Source organism: Malania oleifera, chromosome 8, assembly GCF_029873635.1.
Source record: "Malania oleifera isolate guangnan ecotype guangnan chromosome 8, ASM2987363v1, whole genome shotgun sequence".
Taxonomy (NCBI): domain Eukaryota; kingdom Viridiplantae; phylum Streptophyta; class Magnoliopsida; order Santalales; family Ximeniaceae; genus Malania; species Malania oleifera.
The window spans coordinates 17,417,399-17,437,342 of record NC_080424.1 but is presented as its reverse complement, the minus strand read 5'-3'; the positions used below and the strand labels follow the sequence as shown (position 1 = coordinate 17,437,342).

The following is a 19,944-nucleotide window of genomic DNA, read 5'->3' as shown; positions in this document are numbered from 1 at the left end:
GACGTGCTTTAAGGTTTTAAAAATGACATAAACATTTTACGAGATATGTCAAAAGGACAAAACCTTCCCTTAAAAAGATATTTTTTTTATAAAATATTTGAAAAAATTTGTGTCTTTTCGACAATCTTTAAGAGATTTAAATTTTTACACTTGTTGAAATTTTAAAAGAGGTCAGTGTATTTTCTTCATCAAATTTCAAGGAAGGTTCACCTTTTTTTTTTATGAGCTTGAGATTTAATACAAGACATTGAATTTGATGAGTTGATGTTAGTAGCTTGGAATGGTTTTGTGATTTAGTAACAATAATTGCAAATCCATTCTTAATAAAAAGAATCACTGCAGTAATTGCAGCAGCTGTCTCTAATTATTGTCTCGGCATATCATGTTATATCAAATCTTCATGAAGTAAAATATAAGAGATGATTATTTTACCCACCATTTCTTTGTGAATTTCTCTATTTTGCTACAGATGTTTGCCCAAACCGAGTTTAACAAGTCTAGCTTCTTAGGCATTGTGATATTGCACGGCTATGATTTTGTGTCATCCAAAAGCTGAAAAATCTAACTTATTTTGATTTTGTTGGAGTAGACCGTCGTGCCACTTCAAAATTCTGAATGCGTCTCAGAAGGTATGGGATGCTTTTTTTTTTTTTTTATTACATAATAATTTCAGCCACTAACAAGCCCTTCGGATCCCCTGATGTGGCACCAAACTTACGGATTAACGTCCTTCCACTAGGTATCGCTGATCAAATAAAGTTCGGAATGCGAAGACGGCTTTCGTGTATCAGTTTGACGTTCGGCCAGTCCAACCCTTTGGACACATCTCCATTATCATTCACGATCTCCGCCGGCTCACAAAGCGAACTCTCACCATCCACGGTTTCCGCTGACTTATAGAGTAAATTCTCACCATCCATAGGTACTGCTGGTCCCATGAGTGTATCTACTTAGAATTGAACTCCCGATACTCCTTACATGTTGATACCTTTCCACCGCGCCAGGCCCATGGGGACGGTATGGGATGCCTATTTGAAGCATAATCCTTATGATAAATGGAGGTTTGAAGGATTATGAATTGCTAAATTAAATTTTTAGTTGAGTGTACTTGTAGTAAGGATTATTTTTATGCTAAGACATATCTAAGTATGAATAGAATAGTATTTATTATTGAATTGTGGTTGCGCAATATTTATCATATGTGACTTGACTGATATATCATATACATATATAATATTTGTGTAAAGAACAAAAATGCCATCATCGTAATATTAGACTTAAAAGAATTTTTAAAAATATTATATATTATTATAGCCTTTTGAGTTTTGACTAATGTCATGAGAAAATATAATGGTTACATAATGAAATGATATTCCATATTAAAGAAAATGTTACTTATCTATGTTATATGATAATGTTAAATTTAAAGGAAAATGAATTTATTCAAAATACATTTACACTATGTTTGGAGAGACCTCCGATTTAGATTTGTATTGGATTTAAATCAGATGTAATGTAAAATTGCTTTGAAATTTATCGAAATCCACCCAAATTCAAATGCAAGATCTGAAATCCATACTCCCAAACACTACCTTAAAAAAATAAAAATATTATATATTGTTGCCTTTTGACTAGTTTCATGTGCAAATGTAATATTTGGACACGGAAAAAAATTCTTATTAAAAGACATTATGTGTAACTTAAAGGCAAATTAGATTTTTATATCTTTTTTGTTTAAGGGTATTTTGATCTTTTGAATGGTTGGCCTATTCAATGGATATTCTAATTCAAACATGTGCAAATATATGTTACATATTTCTATCATTTTTAATTTATTCAAAAATTTACATAAAAATAAAAATTTTATTTGTGTAAAGAACAAAAATATATTTCATAAATATTGGGAAAAGAAGATATATATAATATATATATATTATATATATATTTAAAAAATCTATTTTCTAATAATTCCTTATTAGGAAATATATACAAATATATGTATTATTATTATTATTTATAATATAATATCATTTTATTTATGTTACTTATTTTTTAATGACCTATAATTCCTATCCAGGCAAGCCCTTTGAGTCCACTCAGGCAGCACCAAATCGTAGGGATAAAAATATTATCACCTGCTCATTGACACATCCTTATTCCCTCGTGATTCATTAGATAAACCAGATAACACACTATAAAGATTTTAAAAAAAACTTTTATGATCTACTTATATCTCAACTTTATATTCTTATTTTTCGATAAATATATTCTTAATTTTATATTTATTCAATTAAAAACTTAATTTATTTTTTTTGTAATTTAATTTATTATTTTTCTTTTTTCTCAAACTCACTTTTTTTTTCTTTCAATTTTTAGTGTTATTTTTATTTTAAAAATGTATAAATTTTAATACATAAAAGGCAAAAAGATGTATTTATTTCCTAAATAAGAAATGAAGAAAAAACTAAAATTTATTATGAAAATGAATAATAATTAGAATTTACTTATATTGTGTACTTAAGGTTTTAAAAGGCACGAATATAAGTAAATTCTAATTATTGTTCCTTCTCATAATAAATTTTTGTTTTCTTAATTTCTTATTTAGGAAATAAATACATTTTTTGTCTTTTATATATTCAAATTTTGAAATTTTTAAAAAAGCTCAATAATTTATTGTTAAGTAAACAAAAAATAACAATAATTAGAATTTTAGGTAGCAAACAATAATTTAGAAATTGCAAGAAATTTATTAGTATTTTCATCGGAAGAAGTCAGATTTTCATAAAATAAAAAATTTGGAATGGAAGAAGGAACTAAGGGAAGATTTGGAATCCCTCTCATGAATGATGCAATTGAGTTGGAATAGCAAAATAGTAGATACATTTTATTGAGATTTAAGACTTTCCCATCTCTATAACTATAAGGTTATAAGTTTTTGTTCACGTCGCGGACCTCGGCACTTTCTTTTAAAGAAAAAAACCTCTCTTTCTCAAACACACACGCACTGTCACACACACAGTTGTGTTACTGAATCATATTGCATGCTGCGCTGCGATTGAACCCCGGACACACTCGATGAATGCGAAAAGCTCTTCGCCACACTCACCTGGTAATCCATCCCTGAAAGCTCTATTCTTCTAATTATTTATCCGACAGTACCTCACTGGATAGACTTTGCCTTTCGATTCTCTTGGTTCCTGAATTAATCTCAGTGCACTAGACCGAATGCTTTCTCAATGACTTGATTGTGCGAGACAAGAAAGTCTTAGATTTTTATCATTTTTGTTAGTTAATCCAAAAATTAGATTGTCGGAATCAAATTGTAAAATAGCTGCGAGAGTATAAATGACTTCAGAAATTCTGTTGCATTACTCGAGTGGTGTTAGCTCCGTTTTGAATTTGATTTTGATTCATAGAGAGAATTGCAAGCTAGAGCCATAGGAACTGGCTAAACGTTTGAAAGTTGTGGGGACATGTCTTTGACGGCGTTCTCACTGAAGGCTTGGAAATCATCATGAATTTTGTTCTAGGGCAATACATATATCAAATTCAACGGGTTCATGGCATTAGGCTCCCCCGTAAGCTGTTAAAATTAGATAAACAAAATTTTTTTTTTGACTTCATCGCTCAATTTTAGAGGGGAACTTGATGCAAGTATAGCCCATTGTATCGCTGTGAAGTAAACAAGGCAATTCTCCAATAAGTGGGAAAGGAATTCTGATTTAGATTTCAGAATAAAGTGACTTATGAACCATGCATAAAGATATTATCTGATTATTGATCATGTTATTTATTTATTTATTGGTTTCATTGGAGGCCTCCTCTTGGTTTTATGCCTGGGAGATCGGCAACAGAAATGAACTTTCATTCATTACCACATGAACCACACCCGGGGTTTCTTAGAAGGCCAACAAGAAAATTTTGTGGAAAAGAAGAGGGACTTGCATATGGTTTTATTGACCTAGAGAAAACCTATGATGGACTGCCTACCTAGAGAAGCTGTTTGGTGGGTTTTAAGATAAAAAGGAGTATGCAGTAGATGTACTGATGTCATTAAGGATGTGTATGACAAAGTAACGACTAGCAATTGGACTACAAGAAGAGAGTCTAGAGAATTTCAAATTTCCGTAGGTGTACTTCAAGGATGTACCTTGAGCCATTAACTTTCTACTTTAGTGATTAATGAACTCACTAGGAGTACTCAAAACGAGATCCCATGGTGTATGTTGTTTGTAGATGATATTGTTTTGATTGATGAAAGTAGGAGTGAAGTAGAATCTGGGTTAGAACTTTGGAGAACAACTATAGGTCTAGAGGTTTTACGTTAAGTAGGAATAAGATAAAGTATATGGAATGTAATTTCAGCCACGTAAGGAGAAGAATTGGAGACAAGAGTAAACTTGATAATCAAGAAATTGAGAGCATTAGTAGATTTCGATGCCTTAGATCTATTATGCAAGCAAAAGGAGAAATTGAAGAGGATGTAACACATAGAGTTAAAGCAGGTACTGTAAAATGGAAGAGTGTTTTAGATGTACTGTATGCTTGTAGAACATCCTAAAAATTAAAAGGAAAGTTCTATATGACAGCTATAAGACGAGCCATGCTCTACGGATCTGAATATTGGATAGAAACTATATCCAAAAATTAAAAGTTATTGAACAACGAAAGCTAAGGTGGATGAGTGGTATAACATTAAAAGATAAATTAAAGAATGAACATATTCGCAAATATTAGCATAGCACTGGTAGAAGATAAGATGACAAAAGGGGCGACTTAGATCGTTGAGGCATTTGAAATGCGGGTCAAACAGTGCACCAATGAGGAGGAGTTAGCTAGTTATTGTTAGTGGAAGTAGAAGGAGTAGGGGTAGACTTAAAATAACTTAGAATAAGATAGTGAGTAAGGATTAAATTGCTCTTAAGCTAACCGAGGAAAATGCGTCAATTGTGCTTGAAAATGATTCATGTAGCCAACCCCACGTAGTGAGACTTTAGGCTTGCTATGTTGTTGGTGTTGTATTGGAGGCCTCCGCCAAATTTGGGCTACACATCGGGAGGTAGCCCGTCTCCCATCCCTTTGCATTCATTGGAATGCCCTTTATCCTTTCATTTGTAGGACAATTATAAGCTTAAGAAGATACAAGTGTACCCATGTTCCTTTGTTGAGATTTTGAGAATTTCCTTGTCAAATGCCTTTTATCCTGTTGAAACACAGTGCCCCTGTCCATGGTGTTTTAGATTTGCCATTATTATAATTTATAATTGTTATCCTCATTACATGTGTTGCATCTTTTGCCATTACTATAATAGATTATGAGCTGCATGTCTTTGCTTGGAAAATCTAATTTACCGTTGTTATTGATAATGATGCTTTTGAAATATCAGTCAAGTTTTGTTTTGGCGCAGGCATTAAATTAATATCACATTTTTGGCTTCATCTTCTCTGCTATGAATAGATGCACTGCACCTGTTGTTTACATGCTTTAGATTTTATCACATAATAGATAGCAGATCTCTCTTAAAATGGCCCTGCATCATTTAATTCATATTTTGCGTTGTGATGTTACATGTTAAAATCTTGATCATGCAAAGCACTGGTGCTATGCATGAGCGCATAGCAGAGGATTTGAGCCCATTACTTTATTCTATTTCCTGTTCTAAACAAATGCTGTTATTTTACAGATGCGTTGAAACATAGAATGTGCACTTCTAATCAGGAGCTGGAAACGCGTTTCTCATTATTCAGCTTAGGAGATGATAAGCCATTTGATTTCATACGTGCATTCTATGGTATGTTGTATTATCATTGATGAAGTTGGATGTTGCTTGGAAGTGCAGAAAATAAAAATGTTATTGTAGTGACTTGATGGTTGAATTGGTGTATTTTTGTGGTTCAAGATACATGCTAAAACTTTATACATGCATTGTGTCTTGCTGCAGAAAAAAAGGGTGGAAAAAGTTACATGGATCCAGAATTGTGTTTATGGTTCATTCATTATGCATTCATGCTTCATCATATTATTTCTCACCTCGATTGCATGGGCACTCATAATTGAGATCATTGATTTGTTTCTTTATAGAAAAATTCACTTTATTAAGAAAGAAGGATGTACAAGGATAAGAAGTCCTCTTTACATGAACCTATTAAAAAACAAAAAAGAAGAGAGATGAATAAATACAAAAAGGCAAGGAAAATCTAATGAGTAGAGCTTTCGAATTACATTGAAGATTTGGGACACTGACATTGTTGAAACAACTTGACAAATAAGCTCACTGCGAAGCAAAAAAAAATATGACCCTATCTGAAATCAAATTAGGAGGTGATGTGTCATGATGGAAAGTATGAGCGTGACTCTCTAACCAAAGAACACAAAAAACAGTGAAAACTGCACACCACCACATAATGTTCTCGCATCCTTACACCTTCCATTGACCTAGAGAAAGCTTATGATAAAGTACATGGGGAAGTTCTTTGGTGGGTTTTGGAAAAGAAGGGAGTATGCAGTAGATATACTGAGGTCATTAAGGATATGTATGATGGAGTAACGACTAGCATTAGAACTGTAGGAGGGGAATCTAGAAAATTTCCAATCACAATAGGTGTACATCAAGGTTCTACTTTGAGCCCTTATCTTTTTGCTTTAGTGATTGATGAACCCACTAGGAATATCCAAAACAAGATCCCTTGGTGCATGTTGTTTGCAGATGATATTGTCTTGATTGATGAAAGTAGGAGTGAGGTGGAATTTGCATTGCTTTAGAGTCTCAAGGTTTTAGGATAAGTAGTTATAAGACAAAATATGTAAAATGTAATTTCAGTAACGGAAGGAGGAGTAGTGGAGGTAAGATTAAACTTGATAATCAAGAAATTATTTAGCACTAATAGATTTCAATATCTTGGATCTATTATGCAAGCGGAAGGTGAAATTGAAGAAGATGTAATACATATAATTAAAGTAGGTTGGGTAAAATGGAGGAGTGCGTCAGGCGTGGTGTGTGATTGTAGAATACCTATAAAATTGAAAGGAATGTTTTATAAGACGGCTATAAGTGCAGCTATGCTCTATGGTTTAGAATATTGGACAACTAAGAAACAACATGTACAAAAAGTAAAAGTTGAGGAAATGTGATTGTGAAAGTGGATGAGTGGTATAACACTAAAAGATAAATTAAGGAATGAACATATACGCAATAAACTAGGCATGACACCCATTGAAGACAATAAACTAGGCCAACCCCACCGAATGGAGCTTAAGGCTTATTGTTGTTCTTGTTATCCTTATACCTTCCAAAACCTCTCTAGTTAGTAAGTAGAAAATCCTCCAAAGAACTAGGACATGCTCATCACCTTCCAAATAATTGAAACAACGAATTCCAAGAATTCTAGACCACATAATTAACAAAATATCCTGAAGATTTGAGAAGAGATTGTCATATTAAGCCTTAGATCTGTCCAGAATTACCAGAGAGAAGCTCCTTCTTGAAGCCAAAAATTTCTCATTGGAAATGAATATGCCCATTCAATTAGCCATTAAAGCGGCAGAATTAGCAAAAGCTCAAACTAAGCCCCAAGGATATCTATGTACTCCATTGTTGATTGACCTGTGTTTGCCAGTAGCATCTATCAAAACGAGAGGGGAGGACGTGAGGAAAATGATGGGTCCTAGTAAATTTTCAATCTTTTTTCAGTTCTTTCCCTGATCCTTTGGTATTTCATTAGGAGTTATTAAAATAAGATTGGTTTTTATTTATTATTTATTTATTTATTTTTATTTTTCTCAATTCAGAACTCCAGCATCTTTATTGATAAAAAAAAAATTCTCTTTTGAGGAAAAAAGGCAGTGCTTTCAACATCATCGAGACAAATAGGATGCATCGTTATTCCATCTTGCTCTCCATAGAGGACAAAAGGTGGTTTGCAAAGGGGCTTCACGATTTCTTCTTCACCAACACTTCACTTCCATGGGTGAAATCCCTCAAGACCCTAAACCATTTCTTCTTGGCTCGGTTAAGAGCAAATGGATTTGGTTGTTTCATTTCTTTGGAGAATATTTTGAACAAAGGTGCCTTCCATAGGATATGCTTGCTAGATGGAAATGAAGCTTCAAGGTGGAGGAATTTGCTTGAAATGTTAGAGGGAGTGGAGGCAAACAACAATTGAAATAGTCCCAAGGAGAAATGAGGTGAGAAAGGATGAAGATGTTTGGATTGCAGTTCTTTGAATGTAAGCCGTGGTTCAGTTTTCTTGGTTCCAACGTGTGAGATCCAATGATAATTAGTTTACCATCGTTTGGAAGCTCCTTGGTGGCAGCAATGGAATTTTTTTGGTGGCTTGAGATGAGGAAGGCAATCTTATAATTTTGGAAGGATGAATCAAGGCAACATTCATGGGATGCTGGCAGCAAATCAAGATAATACAAGGGGAAACAATATAAAAGTGGCGAATGTTGTGTAGAAGGGTGATACAGGAGAGCGGTATTTTGATGGTCCGAGGACCAACACTCCCAACAAAGCCTAGAGATTGGGCCTTCAACTAAAATTGGCCTAAGGTGGTTAATGAGATTTAATCTAATGAACTCCAAGTCACCAGTCCAATATCTAAGGAGTTTTGTGAGGATGGGCCACATCGATATGTGAACCAAATGAGCGTAACAAGGAGCACAAAAGAAAGCAGCAATCAAATTCTTTATCTAGAGTTCATGAGAAGGCTTCACAGAGGTGTCTATTATGAAGGATTGGAGATTTGGAGGAAATTTAATGGGTAGCAAGAGAAATCGATGGTGAGGGTGAACATGAATAGATTTCTTCGCCACAGAAAGTGATGGTTCATAGACTTTCGGAACTACACGAGAAGGCGAGAGAATCTTTGAGGGCTGGGAATGAAGAAACGAAGCGGAAAGGGAAGGAAGTTTGTAATTCTTTCAAGCCTTTTTCCCTCAGAGAAATTGATGAGGAGACAGAGTTGTTACATTCTCATGACTCTGTGGAGGAGGGTCTGTTACCAGATTTGTTGAGGCGCTCAGAAGATTCTAAGGCTGAAGAAGGGGAGCCATCATTACTGATTAGCAAAGTGGAGTGTTTGGCTCTATCAAACAATATTCCCTCAGAACAACAAAGACTTGGTATTAAGGACCTAAAGGGTCATTGTTCAGATGGGACCCTGATTTTAGAGGAACCTTGCCTTTGCTAGTTGGGGGGGGGGGGTCGTGGTTAATCTTTCTGTTGCCTCAAATTCGATCGCTGAATCTTATCCAACTGAAATTTGTAACCTAGGAAAAAAGTATTCTGCACAAAAATAGATCTTGCAGCTAGCCTAACAAACGTTGCCAATACTCAAGGTATTCTCTCTACTCCTAAGCATTTTGTTACTTCTTTTAATTCTTTTTGTGCCATAAGGAATCAACCGTTCAAGGTAAATTCCAAATTGTGGACTCTTTAGGTGATGAGAGAGGCAACAGTGAGGCTCAAAACCTTCTTGATGAGTTAGATCTCAGCTTGGTGAATTGTAAAGGTGGATTTGTTTGGATTGGGGGAGTGTGAATAAGAGTTAAGAGGAATTCCTATAGGTTGAGTAGGGAACTAGAAAGATTTGCCGCCTCGATAAGTTATGGAAAGGGAGAGAGATGTTTAGGTAATAGAAAATTTAATCAATAAGGTAAAACACCAGCCGCTGCCTTGCACTGCCGGACCTCCTAGCCGCCAGGATTCCCATGCTTTGCCAAAGCAATGATGATCAGAGGAGTTTCGGTCTTGTTGGAGGAAGATCCTTGCTTCTTTAGTTTGAATACTCATAAAACTGGGACCCTCTTCCAATGGTTCTCTGCTTCGAATCTGATGCTGCCTGAATAGTGCTCCGACGCCGAGGAATTCGAACACTCTACACTCAGATGTGATGGTTCTCTTCTTCAACTTCATCCGCTTACCTTCTGCCCACTGACGTTGCTTTGTGCTGCCTGAACAGTGCTCCAATCTGACGATCTTAAAAACACACTACCCTTGATGGTTCTCTGCTTCAATTTCATCTGTATCCCTCCAGTGAGCTCGCGACCATTCAGCTCTTTCCTTAATCTCTAGTCTTAACTTTTCCTTCTCCACTCGTCTCCCTTCGCCCTCTCACCTACTTGCAGTAAGCCTCCATTCGTTTCCCAAGTTTGCAAAAACCGTTACTATCACCCAATATACTTCCTCTCCTCCACCCCTTTTGCTGAACCTTAACTTCATACACAGGAAACATTGACCTGTTTTCCGACAGCTCCCTCATCCCTACGAAGGAACCTACAGCTCCTGTACCCTACACAGGCCTTCTTCTACCAGACCACTTTTACCCTCCTGGAATAACCCGCCAATTTTCTTTTGTACCTGAACCCTGGTCTCTTGGTTCGTTATGGCAGCAAGGAAGGGTGGCTTTGCAACCTTCAAAATTGAAAGGAAGGTAGGCTCTTTAGTTATTTTGGCCTCCTCAACGTACTGTATCACGGAATTTGCAGGGAAATATGTCTCCTCTATTGAGATGGAGAAAGAGGAGTTTGCATGGGCTACAAAACTGACGGGTGATCTGTGAAGCTAGAAAAGGGAACGAAGGAGGTCCTAGGAGACTTACTTTCAGTAAAGCAGGCAGTATAATTAGCCTCCAGATTTTAGAAAACAGCATAGGTAGATATATCTGCTTGAAGAAGGAGAATAAAGGACAAATTAATGCAGTGTGAGTCCCTGAAGGAGTTCAGAAAAGTGGGTGGAGGGCCTTTTTTGCTGCTTTTCTGGAACTCTCTTCGCCCAAGAATGAACCCCAGTGAAACTAATCTTAGAAGCTGGAGATGTGCTGACTGTGGCTCAAAAAATGTTAGGTCGGAGGAAGGTGCAGAGAGAAAAAGTGTCTTCTGGAAAATTACACCAAATATCTCCTTCGCCGATGTAACCAAAGGAGTTTAGACTATGGGGAATGAATCAAGAAAGGCAATCATTCGAAGCCTTAGGAATTGGGGAGGCTCTTTTCCTTACAGGAGCTCTGAACTCATACAAGACAGTGGCCGGAAAGAAAGGAATCACTCTCTTATGGACAAGGCTGGGCTGGAAACTCAAAAGCCCTATTCGTATGGGCATAAAAAACAAATGGCGACATGGGTTATTAAAAAACAGAGCACTAGTCCAATTGGGGATGCTGATAGGACTCCACCTCAAGAAATTCAGCAAGTAGGCTAGCGGCTGAGGTGGAAAGAGCAAACATAGAACCTGCAAGCTCAGGTAATTTGGTAGGGCAGAGTTCAGGGAATCAAGGAAGTTCTTTGGCTGGCGATGGCCAAAGGAGTGCTTGTGAGGAAGCAGTTTTCCTCACAACCAGCAGGGACTAGATCTCTCCTTTTTTATCAATTCCAAGAGAGGAGATGACGATGGGACAAGTGGGGGAATTAGAATATATGAACTTGGAAGAAGGGCAGCATTGTTGAATCTGAAATGGAATTGTTGGTCAATCAGATGAGAGCTGACATTGAACATGCAGACAAGGAGGGTTTAAAACAGCTCTTTGAAGACGATAACAGAGAGTTCGAGGAGCAAGGGCAGCATGAAAGATAGTCTAGAAACGATTCCACAAGAATCAAAGAGAGGTTGTCTTCGTCTAGAAACAATTCCACAAGAATCAAAGAGAGGTTGTCTTCAGTCGGATTTTGGTTTCACTCAAGAAGGTATGAATTTTACTGATCATAATCTTGATCATGGATTCATAGGTTTGCTTTAAATAATGAGGCGCATTTGTCTTCCGACCCTGGCCTTGGGTTTAATATTTCCCCTTCTACTAATCCAATTATTCCTTCTTTTGGTGCTTTTTTTTTTTTTGGGGGGGGGGGGGGGGGGGGGGGAGCGGTGAGTTTGCAAAGGGTGATACTTTCTTAGAGGATCTTGGTACATCTTTCATTAGTAAAGTAATTCTTCCTCTTCCCAATCAACACTTTCTTTTGTCTGAAATTGTATGCCATAGGGAAGATTCTATTATATTGAAGGGCTACAGTTTAAACTACGATGAGAGACAACATAGACTTACAAAAAATCCTTGAGGACCTTGGCTTGGAACTACTTCACTCTAATGGTGGTTTGGTGAAGATGGGTTTGAGCCCTAGGACGTATAAGAGGAGGAAAAAGAAAGTTCAAAAGGAACTTAAAAACTTGGTCTGGTCGATGAATTACAAGGACAGTAAAATGGTAGGGAAAGGAGGGAAACATGTCAAATTAAGAAGATTCTTAGTTGGAATGTTATAGGTTTAGGGAGGGGGGAACTAGGAAGTGGAACCTAAAAGGAAGTTTTGGTTGAGTATTCCCTGGACATAGTCCTTATCTAGGAAACTTTGCTAGAACTGGTAGATCGGGGGGTTGTGAGTAATATTTGGGGGGGACCGTAGCAGGTATTGGGAATTTTTGGCTTCGCATGGCGCCTCTAGTGGCATCCTCGTCATGTGGCACTCTTGGAATGTATCCAAAGTTGATACACTAGTAGGGTTTTTTTCCCTTTCTGTGCTTTTTGAAGTAAGAGAGAGAGGGCAATGGTGGGTTTCCTTAGTTTATGGACCTTAGCGACCAACTCTTATAAGTTCATTTTGGGAGGAAAATACGAAGCTGAAATGGGTAAAAAGATGGCGATTGTAACTCCTTTTTTGCCATAGGCTAGTCAATGGTAAGAGGAACAAGAGTTTGATTTGGGAGTTAGACATGTGGAATTTGAGAGTTTCTAATGACCTTCATTAGATTGCTTCCGCTATTACTAATTTCTTTTAGAATTCTATTTGGAGGACGATAATTTTAGACCAATGTTAGAGGGGCTGGATTGGAATCCTATTATTGACGATTAGAAGAGTTGCTAGAGAGACCATTTGAGGAGGAGGAAGTGAGAGGGGTGGTCTTTGGGATGGAAAGGGATAAGGCCCCAGGTCTGGATGGTTTCAAGTTTGGATGGTTTCAACATGTTTTTTTTTCCAAGGTTGTTGGGAGGCTGTTAAGAGGGATTTGTTGAAAGCTTTTACCTAATTCTTTGGGAATGTGACTTTGACCAAAAGTATTAACTCCTCCTTTAGAGCTTTGGTGCCTAAAAAATATAGATCTTTTAAAGTTGAGGACTTTAGACCTAGTAGTCTTGTTTCTATTGTGGACAAGATTATTACTAAGGTTTTGGCTAATTGGTTGAGTGCAGTTCTTGCTAATACTATCTCTTGTGCCTAGAGTGCGTTTGTGGGGGGGAGGCAAATTTTGGATACCATTTTCATGGCTAATGAGGTGGTAGAGGATTGTCATAGGAATAAGAAGAGGGGGGTTGCTTTTAAATTAGACTTTGAGAAAGCTTACAATAGAGCAAGTTAGAGTTTTTTGGATAAAGTCTTTGTGAGGAAGGGTTTTGGTTAGTGTTGGCGTCATTGGATTAGGGGCTGTCTTTCTAATGTGTAGTTTTCAGTGATCATTAATGGTTAACCAGATCTTGGTTTAGCGCTTTTAGGGGCATTAGACAAGGTGATCCTCTACGCCCATTTTATTTGTTCTTGTGGACGATGTGTTGAGTGGGATGGTGGATAGGGCTGTGGAGAGAGGGCTGGTTAAAGGTATAAAATTAGTGAGGGATATGGTGGTTTCCCGTCTCCAGTTTGTTGATGATACCATTTTCTTCCTTGATGATCACATTCCTTCTTTTAAAAGTATTTTGGGTATCATCCAGATTTTTGAGAGGATGTCTAGTCTCCAAATTAATATGGGGAAGAGTGGATTAGAAGCTTTGAATGTTTATCGACGAGTGAGTTAGGGAGCAGGCCGTTGAAGTAGGATGTGGCATTCTGGATTAGCCTTTTACTAATCTTGGGTTCCTTTGGGTGGGGGGGGGGGGGGGATCCTAGAACAGCGGAGTTTTGGAATCCAATGGTGGAGAGGGTGATGAAGAGGTTAGATGGGTGTAAAGGGCCTTTCTTATCTTTAGGGGATAGAATTACTCTGATTCAGGCTTGTCTTTCATACATTCCCCTTTATTTTCTGTTTGTTTTTAAGATTCTGACTAAAATTGCTAATAAACTAGAGAGAATCATGAGAGACTTTCTATGGTCTGGTGTGGGGGGGCGCATAGGGATCAATTTAGCTAGATGGGATGAGGTTTGTAAGCTGAAAAAGGAGGGTAGGTTGGGTCTAGGTAAGCTGGTGTCTAAAAACACTGCCCATTTAGCTAAATGGTTGTGGCACTTCCCTCTAGAAGAATCTTCCCTTGGGCATTGAGTAATAAGAAGCAAGTTTGGGTTGGGTGAAAATGGGTGGGATACCAGTAGTCCAATAGTAATCTAAGATGTTATTTAGGGAGTCTGTGGAGGTCCATTTTCTTAGATTTATCCTTTACACCTCACACTAATCTTGTGGTGGGGAGGGGTCATGTTTCCGCTTCTGGAAAGACCTGTGGTTAGGTAATGAAGTTTTATCCACCTTTGCCTCTTGTCTCTTTTGTTTGTGTGCTGAAAAAAATAGAGCAATATTTTTTCTTTTCTTTTTTCTGTTGGGAATTTGAGTAGTCCTTTGGTTTATTGGAATCTTCATTTTAGGAGACCTCTTAATGAGAGGGAGATGGAGGAGTTGTCTTCTTTCCTATCCTTGTTGAATGGAAGTAAACTTTCATCAGGGAGGGATATTTGCACTTGATCCTTTGATCAATTGGGAGTTTTTTCTTGCAAATCTTTTTTTTTGAATTCAGTCTGTTCTAATTCTTCATTTCCACTTTTTCCTATAGTTTGGAAGGCCAAGGCTCCCTCAAAATTTAAGCCTCAAAAATTAATTCTTCATTTCCACTCTTTCCTATAATTTGCGATTCACATTAAAAATTTTCCTCTCAAATCTTTAGAGCAGAGTGACCACTCATCTCAGTCTCTTCCCCCATGCCCACTCAATTTACAGTTCGCGGTCAAAAAGCAAATGAGCAACAGCAATCTGTCAAACAATAGCCAGTAATTGTCTAGCAGCAGAAATCACTCAACAAGGTCAGACAGTGTCAGCCTCGGAAGAACACTGATAACAAAACACAGCCTCAGTAGAACACTGACAGTGACAGAGGGCCGGTGCAAGGAGGTTGGTAAAAAACAGAGAATTTCTTTGCTGGTGTGGACTCCCTGGTTCGAAAGCTCAGAACTTGATGTTTGAACACCCTCTGTAGGCCTAGGAAGTGTTGCCAAAGTGATCGCAGGGCCCTTAGGTAAGTATAGAAACTACCAATAAGCGATTGGTGGTCGATGAGATGGTCATTCGACGCTTCGGGGAGTGCTGGACTGCTGGTCGCTCCATTGGGGAGTGTTGAGCAAGTCATCTACCCTGTCTTGAGAGGAGTATAACGATTATCTTCCTTTTTTCATTTATTTATTTATTTTTTGTTTGTAAAATATAAAAAATTCAATAACATCTAAACAAAAGGACGCATCCTCCACAAAACGTCTAACTAAAATATTGCTGTCCCGCTAATCCCTTTGAAGATCAGACACCAATATCATCCCAAACATTCCAAGGAATGTGCCCCAAGAGGAGCAAAAAACTTGATTCTGTCCCACAGAAGAGAAGGAGAAGTTGATTGAACTTTGAAGAAGAGGAGAGGAGAAGATAGGGGCTTGCAATCGGTCGATTCGTCCAAAAATTAACAGAACCAAATTTTTTTTGTTCAACTCAAACATGAACCAAACCAACCGAACTTTTCATACATAATCAAAACCGAACCAAACTGGTCCAAAACTTTAAGAAACGAAACGGACTGAAGTTATAAGCCTGAGGTTTCCCCACCAAAAAATCTGATACTCTCTCTCATTTCTATGAACACCCACTCTCTCAAATCTTACCTCATGGTGATGATGGAGGTGCAAAGATGGGTCTATCTGCTCTACTCTCCCATTTGCCCTTGCCTTTTTAGTTCTTTTTTCCCTCTTTATAATTCATTTACATCTTGTCTTCTTCATCAATTCTTCAAATTGATCTGCTCATGGTGATGGATTCAGGATGTACAATGGCAGAGATGGGGTTGATGCTTGATGGGGTCAGATCAGCCACCTTGCATCCCCATTGAGGCTAGGGTGAGTGATGTTAACCATTCACCGGGCTACTAGAGGCTTCTCTGTCAAAGCATGGTTGTGGCAATGTTGTTGGTGCAGACAAGCAGTGCTGCGGTGGGGGCAAGATTGAAGAGGAACTGGAAAACCGAAACTGTTCTGAAGAATTGGGGAAGTTCGGTTTCTTTTTGTACTAATAAAACTGAGTCTGAACCAAATAAAATTTCAGTCATAATTTTTGGCACCAAACCAAACTGTTTGCACCAAATAAATTTGATTTGGTTGGCTTAATTCGTTGAAACCAATTTTTGCACCACCCTAGAACAAGAAGAAAGGAAGAGGAAAAATTGGGCAGCATGTTGTGGAGCATATGTACAGGTCTAGGTCTGCCGTCTTACATATTAATAATAAAAATGGCATGAAATACAAAAATGCCCCACTCAAATCACATAATTACTAAAATAGTCTCTCAACTTGTTCTGTTTTCTAGTCATGGATTTTGTTATTGGCTGTGGCTCTTTAAAAGAAAAATGTCATTTTCCCCTTAAGCTATGACCTTGCTAGCATTTGATAAATCTCATACATTTGAAAAGAAAAAGCTTGCAAGCTTAAGGTTTCATCATTCTAAGTTCTTTACTATGAATTTTGCAGACGGCATTATAGCTGGAGGTACTGCTGGTGTTGTTGTTGAAGCAGCTTTATACCCAATTGATACAATTAAAACTCGACTTCAGGCAGGTTAATTATATGTAATATTATTCTTAGTCAACTATTGCTTTTTGTTAACCCACCAGTTCTCTTCGATCATTTACAGACTAATATTTCTGAAAGAAATGAAATTAAAAAAGAATTATAATTATTATGTGAACTTTTTACTTTCATGGTGGAAAGATAAAAATTATAATTTTCTTTCAGTTCTGAGTCGTAGTGGTGGCAGTTAATATGGGGCTGTTGTTTTGGCTTAATTTTATTGGCTGGAGTTGCTGGATCAGGAACTGAATAAAGACTGTTCTGCCACCTGTAGCAGCTGATTGATCCCAGTTCTATGAATGATTACTGCTAAATTCATGTTGTTTCAAGTTGAGTTGTCATAATTTTGTAGCTTTAGCTTTCACTTTATTGGTCTTGGTTAGTTTCACTTTTATGAGAGAGTAGCTGTACCGATCCCTTTGGGGTTTCTCTCATGCCTTGTTCCCTTTTATTAATATCGTGTTCACTCTGGTATTCTTCAATAGTTGTTGTCCTGATTATGAAATTTATGTCAACTTCTTCGTTTTTCTTGTTCAGTTTATAATTCCTTTTCTCCAAAATAATTCTGGCTAACTGGCTGAGTTACATGTTAGGCTGTTCATGGTGGAGGAAAAATTATTTGGAGGGGTCTCTATACTGGACTAGCTGGAAATCTTGCTGGCGTCTTACCGTAAGTACTTATAGTTTCAAAATTGGCTTTATTTATCTATGGGAATTTATATAAAAGCTTTCTGTGTTAGTGTGCATACAGAATCATACTAGTTACTTTTTCATTCTGTCATGAGATAATAGTTATTCTCTACTATTTTAATTTGCATTTCAGCACCAAGTTAGGGTTTGAGTCAATGCTAACTTCAACTCCATAAGCAAGAAGGGCCTAATAAGGCCTTATATTCTAACTATTGGGGTTACTGGAACTGTGTCCCTTTCAACTTCAAATTTTTATGTCCTAAATACCTAGATTAACTATATTCTCCTGCTCACCAATTGTTATCCATTTCGACTGATCAAACTACAAATGAAGAAAATGTATGCCTGGATAAAGGCATTTCTATGTCAAAAGTTCTGTAGAGTAGACAGAAGAGTGGCTGTTGCTGCTTGGTACTGATACTAGCTGTCCAACTTAGGATCTTACGGGGATTTATGGCAAATGGCAGCATACAGGACATCCTCTTTCTTATCTACCTCTCAGACAGAAAAATATATGCTAAAATTGATGTGCACTTGTTGCATAGATAAAACCTTAAGCATCATTTTGAAGTTTGAACTATAGATTCTTTCATGTCTGTTGGCCAATCTAAATGTGCACAAGAATAAATTTTAAAAGACAACATAATCTGGAATAGCCTTGCAAATTTCTATAAGTTTACAGGGCCAATTCTATGCAAATTTGTTTAAATGCCCTCTAATTACATTTTTGTTAATTTTTTTATCAGAAAATCCCAGGGCATGAAAAAGCAGTAAAGCTTTAATTGTGTTAGGGTTAGGGGTGCATTCCATTGGATTCAAACAATGCATATAGCATTGCCTCATTACTGTTTATGTTAGAAGAGAATATGTTATTTTTGTAATTAGGTGGTGTGAGTGGGGGTATTTTTGTACTTAATGTATTTTTTATTACTAATGTAAAAGAGGGAAGACCTGGATCTGTACACATGGTCCAAGAAACTGCCGACTAGGCATTCTCCCTTTCTTCTCTTTTTTTTTTCCTTGATCTCTAACCCTATTTGTTGTATTTCTTCATTGAAACTTTAATATATTTCAGATTTACGTGGTATCAGAGCAATAAACTTCCTAGGCCCTGATTAATTTGATGCAGGGTGACAACACTTCTCTTCTTCTCCCTTTCTCTTCCTTGTTGACTCTTAAAGTTTAGATTCTTTTCCTGGTTAGAGAGTTGACTATGGTTTCTAATCCTTCTCCTCTCAGCTCTGAATCAGTCTTGTGGGTGTTGTGTGGCTCATGGTAATTTTCTCATGTCAAAACAGAAATGTTATTTCTGGCAAGCTGCTGTTGCTGTTCTGATGTTTCCTTTGACTGGTGTCAAGTGATGATATATATATAATAGAGAAAGGAAATTTCATTATAAAGAGAATAATTTACAAAGAGGAGAATAAGACATCTTCCAACAAAATTGTGGAGAAATCAATAAAAATGAAACATAAAGCACAAAATAATACTTAGAAGTATCAAAGCAAAAAATTCCTCCATCTCGCTGAGTTTCTGAAAATTCTGCTCCCTTAAAGCATCCAAAACCAATGCACCATGAAGATGCCAAGTATGAATCTTTTCCCAAACTAGCTGCCTATTCAATTTTTTCCATGAAAAAATCCATGCATTGTGCTCCAACCATAAACCCCACAGTACTGCAAATATTCCACATTTCCAAAGAGCAGCCCTACCTTCTTTCTTCCAAGACCCTCAAAAGAAATGGCCAACATTCCTTCCACCGACGCTGGACAAACCCAAGCTTCTCCCAACACGCCAAATAATTATTTCAGATGCTCCAAGAAAAATCAGAGTGTAAGAACAAATGAGGTGCCAACTCAGAATTCAAATAACAAAACACCCAAACATCTGGAGTTAGGGCCTTCAAAGATCTCCTCAATTGCAACAGATTATTAGTATTGATTCTATTAAGCACATTCAGCCAAATGAAAGCCTTAATCCATAGGGCAGCTTTGGCCTTCCAAATACTTGAGAAGGCTGAAGCTGAAGCTGAAGCTGAAGACCAAGTATCCCTAGCTGAAGAAAGATGACAATTGTTCAATAACAACAACAAGGAGGAGAGTGCCATCAACTCTTTATCATTTAGAGATCTTCTGAAATGAAAGTTCCAAGAAACCAAAAGGCTAACCGAATCAACCACAAAGAAATAAATCATACTGTCTTTCCCTAAGCTCAATTGAAAGAGACGAGGATAAGATGTGGATAGAACATCATTCTCCAACAACGGATCTTTACAAAAACAAATCCAAGAACCCTTCCCCGCTACAAAATTAATGTGAGGAGTGAATAAACGATAAATGTGAGAAATAGATCTCCATGGACTCTCCAAAGAACATTGCAAACTAACAATGGTATCCCACCCATTCACACCCAACCCTTGCTTACTTCTAATTCCCTTATGCCAAAGAGAATGATCTTCTAAGGGA

General features: G+C 37.2%; 1 protein-coding gene and 1 long non-coding RNA gene across 6 annotated transcripts in view; both read left to right on the top strand.

Moving 5' to 3' along the window:
- The first annotated feature begins 544 nt into the window (after nt 1–544).
- Nucleotides 545–1,237, top strand: LOC131162244 (uncharacterized). Its single transcript, XR_009138732.1, has 2 exons — nt 545–629; nt 740–1,237. It is a non-coding gene; the product is annotated as an uncharacterized LOC131162244 (long non-coding RNA).
- Nucleotides 1,238–2,751: 1,514 nt separating this feature from the next.
- Nucleotides 2,752–19,944, top strand: part of LOC131162242 (S-adenosylmethionine carrier 1, chloroplastic/mitochondrial-like) — a 61,948-nt gene continuing 44,755 nt past the window's right edge. For 2 of the 5 annotated variants that reach the window (XR_009138730.1, XM_058118520.1), the window contains exons 1-4: nt 2,866–3,109; nt 5,685–5,792; nt 16,691–16,773; nt 17,383–17,459. Coding sequence is in view for 3 of the 5 variants with exons in the window: in XM_058118520.1 (XP_057974503.1) it covers nt 3,076–3,109; nt 5,685–5,792; nt 16,691–16,773; nt 17,383–17,459 (302 nt within the window). In the remaining 2 variants the exon portion in view is untranslated. Of the gene's footprint in view, nt 3,110–5,684; nt 5,793–16,690; nt 16,774–17,382; nt 17,460–19,944 lie in introns of all 5 variants that reach the window. The other 3 variants (XR_009138731.1, XM_058118522.1, XM_058118521.1) reach the window with 3 other exon arrangements.